General features: G+C 42.0%; 1 protein-coding gene across 1 annotated transcript; it reads right to left on the reverse strand.

Annotated features, from left to right (window-relative positions):
• Positions 1-1,491: 1,491 nt before the first annotated feature.
• LOC108143956 lies at positions 1,492-1,855 on the reverse strand. Its single transcript, XM_017268554.2, has one exon. The coding sequence runs from the start codon at positions 1,814-1,816 to the stop codon at positions 1,613-1,615; it is 204 nt and encodes a 67-aa protein (XP_017124043.1). The 5' UTR covers positions 1,817-1,855; the 3' UTR covers positions 1,492-1,612.
• Between the last annotated feature and the right edge of the window lie 5,266 nt (positions 1,856-7,121).

Genomic DNA, 7,121 nt, shown 5'->3' on the forward strand with positions numbered 1-7,121 from the left:
TTCGCAGGCCAGCTGCTGTTGGACACGCCACTTGGTCGGGGGTCCTCTTCTTCTCGTCGTGCAATTGCAGGCTCCTTGGCATTTATGAAATTTATATGCATGTCAGTGAGCTTCGGCGGGGCAGGGGCTTCTAGCCCAGTCAACAGCATGGAAAATACAAATGAAGCCAGTGACAAATCTCATTAATCACAGCGCCGGAAGAGAGGCGGTAGCAGGCGGGAAGGGGGGCGTGGCTCTGCCTGAGTGGGTGCAGCTGTTGGCGCCTTGAAATCTGGGATTATCAGCTTAGCAGTTGCAGTTGTTTCTGTTGTTTCTGTTGCTCTCCTCGAGGAGTATACTTGTTGTTACTCCTAGGACGCCTTAAGGAACTGCATAAAAGTGCATATAAATTGAATATTATAAATTTTCTTATACTGCAACTGCTGCTCTCACTTAGCTGGCTGCTGCCAAGTTGTAACTTCATTTAAGTCAATCGCTCTCTTCTGTGGCACACAAATTGTAAACAAGGGAATTATGCAAATGGATAAATTCCCGACCCCAAGGCAGCGTAATGAAATATTATTGAAGCGCCGTAGTCGGGGGGGCGGGACGCAAATCGAACAGAAAATGAACTTTCAGCTGTCAATAAAGGCGAAATGGAGAAATGGCGAAATGGCAAAAAGCAGTGCAAGTCTAGTCCGTCGGAGAAGAAGTTCTCACCACTTGGCCAAGACTCCGGACTGGCCATAAATTTCGTTTTATATTTCTATGAACTGACAAGGTATGTCAACGCAAGATAAGCAACCCCATGCTGTCCGAATTCTGCCCCAAATAAATGACACTTTTTTGTGCGTTCGTAGAAGAGATGAATTTTTAATTAAAATTTGCAGTTGGCCGAAGATTAAATGCGAAGTTCTACAATGCTGGACAATCTAGAGAGGTGTATAACTCATAAATTAAATTTCTATAGCTTGGAATACTTTAAGCCATCTATTATTCTTTAGCAATATTTAAGCAACACTTTGTCATTTGCCAGGTTTTGCTTTAACAAAACAATCCCACTTGTGTTTTTCGACAAACTTGAATAATCTCTTTCTGATTAAAAATGTTTTTTATCTTACGAATTTTAGACCTTGAATTTATTTTTTTTAATTAACTTATATAGATTGTAAGCAATTTCTTCAACCTTTCTTTGTTCTTTATAAAGGCGTTGATTTTGTTGTCATTCCTTAAACCCGCTTTGGTACAACACTTTGTATTGACTTTCGTCGTTGATTTACATAATAATAAATATTCAAAAGGCAAAATAAAAAACCAGACTTGTTTTGCTTACAGCAGCTTATTACCTGATAAATAATTTCAATAAAGCCACAACCTACTTTATTTATTCTACTAGACTATATTTAAAAAATAAAAAGCTTTCAAAAATTTTGAAACTGGCTTGCTTTTTCTTTACATTAAATTATTAACTTTGTTGGTAGTAGATATGTTATATTTAATCAGTGCATATTTGGTTATTTATATATTTGGTTATTTATAACCAACTGTTAATTTTGCAATTTTCAACTTAAAATAATTTGTAATAATCACAATGACCTTAAATCGTAGTTGTAGGTAGAAAGTTTAACAGCCCTTAGAAGGCAAACATTCGAATACTGATGGCTCCCAGAGTGCACTCGCCCTCAAATTCGCGTTCCTCGTCTTCGATTTGGCGCAGTCTTACGAGGTTTAGGGGTACGAAAACCCTGAGGAACTCCAGTCCGGCATTGACGAGTCCCAGCTGGAGCCAGATGAGCGAAAGCCAGAAACAGGTTACACCGCCAAAGGGAGACGTCATTGTGCCGACGAGTTTGTAGACCTACTGTGGGCTCTACATTGTGGGATCGTTACCCCTCGTAACCCCGTCGAAAACGTGTCGCTACCAAGCGATAAGGTCCCAGAACCACATTAAATCGAGGCGATAGCATATTCATTATCTTTTGAGTCTCAACATTATCTTTGAGTCTCAACATTTGAATGTTGCTGGGAATTCCGCTCAAACTGCTCCATCGAACTTCTGCGGCAGCGATTCAAACTTCGTGCGTTTCGTTTTGGGGTGGACCGTATTCGGGTTTTTGCATTCGGTTTCTTCAGCTTCGGGTGCGTTCGCAACAGGATGCGCATTGTGCCAGGACACATGTGGCCCAGCTCCATATGGCCCCCTCTCCGAGAATCCAGGATCCAATGCCAGTTGTTCCCCAGACTAACTGGGTTAGTGGTACAAGTTCAGTTTGACGCATTCGCCTTATCGATGGTTCCCTGTTCCATTCGTTCCGCTCATTCGGCAGGGATTTGTGCATACCGCTGGTTGTTCGCATTATCCTTTGGCCAGGCTAACTTTGGATTCCGGACTAACTGAATAACCACCGCGTTCTTATGCATCCGCAGTCGTTGCTCAAAGGACACCGACTTTCTCAACAAAGCGACTCCTTATCCCGCCCTTCAATGCGCTTCATTGCGCACTGCAGCCGCCTTTTCCCGGCACATCCTTAATTGAAACTACATCGTTTACCTACTTGTACCATCCATACCATCTCTTTGTCCTTATCTCTTTGCCTTTTGGGGCCTTTGTTTGTTTTCCCCAGAGACATATAGCAACCTTAAGAGGTTGCTATTGGGTATGGGGTTTGGAATGCATCATTTCGCGTTAACGGGGGACAGCTCCCAACGTTTATTGGCAGAGCCTTCCTGGTATCCATCTCAGTGACGCCTTTGTTCTGTTCATCCTTCTGCCACTCCCCCAACTTTTACTACCAAAAAACGCTTCCTTTGTTATGCCAGCCGCTCGACGACAATTGCACTTGCTGATTGCCCTCATTTCAGACTTGAAATAATATTAAAAACTTTTACTCCGTCTCGCCGACGTACTGCCTCCCGTCTTTTCGTCTTTCCGTCTCTTTCTCAGCCCCTTCTCCCCTCCCTTTCGCTGCCCGTTCTTGTGCCTTTGTCTTTGCCAATGCCGCCTGCCGCTTACTGCTTGTTGCAATTGCAGTCGCATGTTGCAGTCCCTATCCCGGTATCCATATGCTTACAGACTCATCCCACATCCTTGGGTTTTGATTTCCTTGCTTGTTTTAGTTCTTGTTCTTGTCCTTCTTTTATTTACCACATAAATCACATGCCAGCAGGATTGGAGAGACATTTCTATATCTATCTACTTAAGGTTTTCACTGCCCGACTAGGAGCACTTGCAGGCTCGACACTGGAATAAAATTTAATACAAATTAAATCATATTTTTACAAAAATAATTAAAAAAGATTGAATTTTATATGCCTTTACATACTCATGGGAGCATAAACAATTGTTAAATATTTATTATTTATATTTTGAAAGCGTTTTTTAATGGATGAATGGCTCAAAACTAAAATATACCTACAAAAAACGAAATTTAAAAGTATTTTATTTTATTTTATTATTAATATTTTCTTTAATTATATTATTATTTTGTCACTAAAAAAAAGTGAGATCTAACATTTGACTTAACTTTAACAAATTTACAATTTGTATATTTAACTTTCTAGGCTGGGCTGGTTTTCTGTACCTCCTTTTTCTCAGTGCACTGTTTGTTCTCCTTTTCTTCTCAGCTGGCCCTGCTTATCTCCTGTTCTCGACTTTGTTCTGGTCTCAGTGTGGCCGAGTGCTTTTTGGATTGTTAGTTGCTATTTTTACGATTGCCCATTGTCTGGGCCGGAGTTCCTAGTCCGCTCAGTCCGCCCAGTCCGCCCAGCTCCTAGCTACCATCCCCCAGCTCCTCAGCGCCCTCATATCAGTGTTCCTCTCTGCTGCTTTTCGGGATGCGATAGGACACGTATCCGCTTTTGGCGATTTCTTGGCAATTGCACTTGTTGTAGCCCGGCAATGCTAGTGCGTGGGTGGAAGCTGGCTGCTTTTTGTCGGGTAATTGATGATTTACAACTTATTTACGCTTCGATTGTGCAATAATTGAAAATTGCTCTAAATTCATTTGGGCATTCCTTGGGAAATATCCTCGCTGTTTTGCCAATGGCAACGAAAATGCCAATTGGCTTTGGTAAACGTGAGAAAAAGTCAAGTCAGCGGTATAATATATATAATACATATTTGTTATACGAAAATTGGAAAAAAAGTTGAATATTTATTAATCCATATGGGAAAAATTATTTTTTATTTGACAAAAAATTTGTTGAAAAAATTGAATTCATAATGATATAATGTCTGTGTTAGCGGAAGGATCTTGTCTTTGCAATAAGTATAACCTTTGGGCAGGGTGTAGTTAATCCAGTTGCCGCTTATTAAGCTTCCTAAAACACATGGCTGCTGCAGCCCCGATATGCAGCGTGGAAAATGGGAAATGGGAAATGCAAACGGCCGGCGAGCGGATTAAGCCGTTGCAGCACAAAGGAAGCTCCAGTTGCAGCAGCTGCGGTGAAAACCTTCCAGTCTGCGATGTCTGGCAAGCGGACAAAAGGGAAATGTTGATCCTGCGGCGGTCAGGAGGCGCAAGATGGGGTAATGGGCCACTAACCAGGGGCTGCGGGAACACATCTTGGCATTGCGCCACGACCACGAACACACACACAACGTGAAATAGATGCTAGCCATGGCCAGCACTGACTTTAAATTCAATTCGGAGCAAATGAAGCGGCTCAGGCAAATTTCTCAGGGTCTCCTCCCCCTTTAACGGCTTTCGTTTCGCTTCGACTTGGCTGCGACTGCTGCCAGCAAATGTGGCTATAATTTGCGGCAACATATGCCCCAGCTTGTGGCAGCTGGCAACTGCTACTCCTCACGCCCAATTGGCTGCAAAATGGGGGCGCTCCCGCACAAAGAATCGTAAATTAATTGCAGCCTCAAAGTTTCTTTGTTGCTCTTTAAGCTGCACTACGGACGTCGGCCTGGCCTCCAATTATGTCATTAGACAAGGTCCAGATGGGCAGCCATAAATTGCCACCGGGACAACCATAAACAACAGTCAGGTACGACAAATGCCGTCCCGGCATGAAAATGTTGACAAATTTTTCCTTCGCCCATCCCATGCGGCGTATACGCAACGTTGACAAACTCTGCTGCAATTCGTCGCCCAGGGAAAGGCTCATAAATCCACCCAAGCCACGCAAATGCACTCCTTTTTAGTGCCGGCACAGATCAACGACCCTAGTCCGATCCGTATCTGAATCAATTAATTTGCCCCGATACGGATGAACCCTGCAAAATTAAACTACTGCCGCAGTATACTTCTAATCTGAGCGAGATAACAACAGTTTGACTTATTAATGGACGAAAAATAGTAAGCTTAGATTTTGTTCATTTTAAAAATTTTGTTAAAAAGCTTTTTTCATATAAATTCTTATCTCCTTTAAACAATTGAAGGCCAATTTAGATATTTTTGCCTAAATTCAACAAAGTGGATAAATTGCACCGCTTGAATATCGCATGAAAAATGAATTTATAAAAGTCCCAAAAGTAGGTTGCGCTTGTAAAGTGATAGTGAACCAACAAACACATAACACATTGTGAAAATAAAAATTTACAGTTTTGGATGGCGGAAAAATACTAAATTAAATATTTAATCTGACTTTTAATTAAGCATACATGAAATCCTGTTTTAGGCATTTAAAACTTATATATATACAAGACTGTATACAACTTTAAACTGTTCCTGTTTTGGGTCATATTTTTAGTAAACGACATTTACTTACATCAGTTAAGTTTTTCTTACACAACAAGCAAATAAAAGAAAACTTTTTATAATACGACAAATATACAGATCTTTTTCTTTGTGTTTTCTTTTCTTTACCAAGTTTACGTTTTATTATTACGTATACAAAACAGCTTGCAGAAATATAACTTCTGTGACAAATTTTTGTTTCCAGTTTAATATCAAATGCAAAACTTTGCAGTCTCTTAAAGCTGAATGCGAACAGAAGTTCAGCAGGAGGGTCACTTCGGAATATTTTTGAATGGCCCTTCGTTCCTTCCCGGTCGATTCTTATGTCGCCATGGGGCACAAACACACTCCCCGTGCGGTCAAAAATAATGCTCGCGGCTCATGCGGCGTAGAGCGAAATGGCTGTGGTGAAAACAGCGGCACTAACAGATGCATTAGCTGCAGACCGGTCAGAATGGTCAGGAGCAGGCCAGAATGCCAAAGGATAGCTCTCTGGACCGGAGCTCTGCACATGGCTATTAGATTACGATGCGGCCATTGAGCAGGCAGCTGTCGCCGTCGACCGATGGCAACTTTTGCGCCTTGGCCGGGCTAAAACTCCACGCACGATTGAACCCCTCAAATCCGAATTCGAATCCGGATGCCATTGGCCAGAGCTATGTGAGTTAGTAGTCCCGCTCGGTATTTCCGCTCTGGTGATTATAGTTGCGCTCCATTTCAAATGAAATAGAGTCGCGGACCGAAATTAACCCAGTTTTGGGATGAATTCGCCCGGACATCGCCAACATCGCCAGCATCTGCAACGGGCGTTTGCATCAATCTGTTCGCGCTGTCCTTTCAGTTGACTTCATTTAGCAGCAGTACCTCATGCCGTATACACGATATTCATACTCAATTCTAACGCTCAACTGATTGCAAGTGGATTTCTGGTGGGGCGGTGGTAGTAATCGTTGATTCCACTCCACATCAAATGAAACGGAATCGTTTGCCATGCTGGACGTAATTAAATGTTGCACTTCCGTCATCGGCGGAAGCGGAGGCGACGATTTACGGCTTGAACAACGGCTAAGTGCAGCAATCATTGTCGACCAGCAACAGGAACTGAGCGGAGCTGAAAAAAAAAACTGAAGAAGAAATAAAAAACCCCAAACGGGCGTAAAAACACAGCAAATTAAAATTGTCGCACACTTGGCCAAACATTTGTCCAGCTCTTATCAATTGCTCGAGTCGCCGTCGCAGTCATCGCAATTTGTAACTAACGAGACGATTTTACAGCCACTTGATAGACTCTTCCACCATCTACAGTCAATCCCCTGAGGGGGGAAATCGGAAAAATCACTAAATAACCAAAAATCTCTTTAAATCACTGAGTACTTTATTTCCTAACCAAGGGTAGTTTATAAATAAACAAAACCCAAACAAATATTACATTTTTTGTTAATACTTGGTGTAGAT

Source organism: Drosophila elegans, unplaced genomic scaffold (genome assembly GCF_018152505.1).
Source record: "Drosophila elegans isolate 14027-0461.03 unplaced genomic scaffold, ASM1815250v1 contig_468, whole genome shotgun sequence".
In the NCBI taxonomy this organism is placed as follows: Eukaryota; Metazoa; Arthropoda; class Insecta; order Diptera; family Drosophilidae; genus Drosophila; species Drosophila elegans.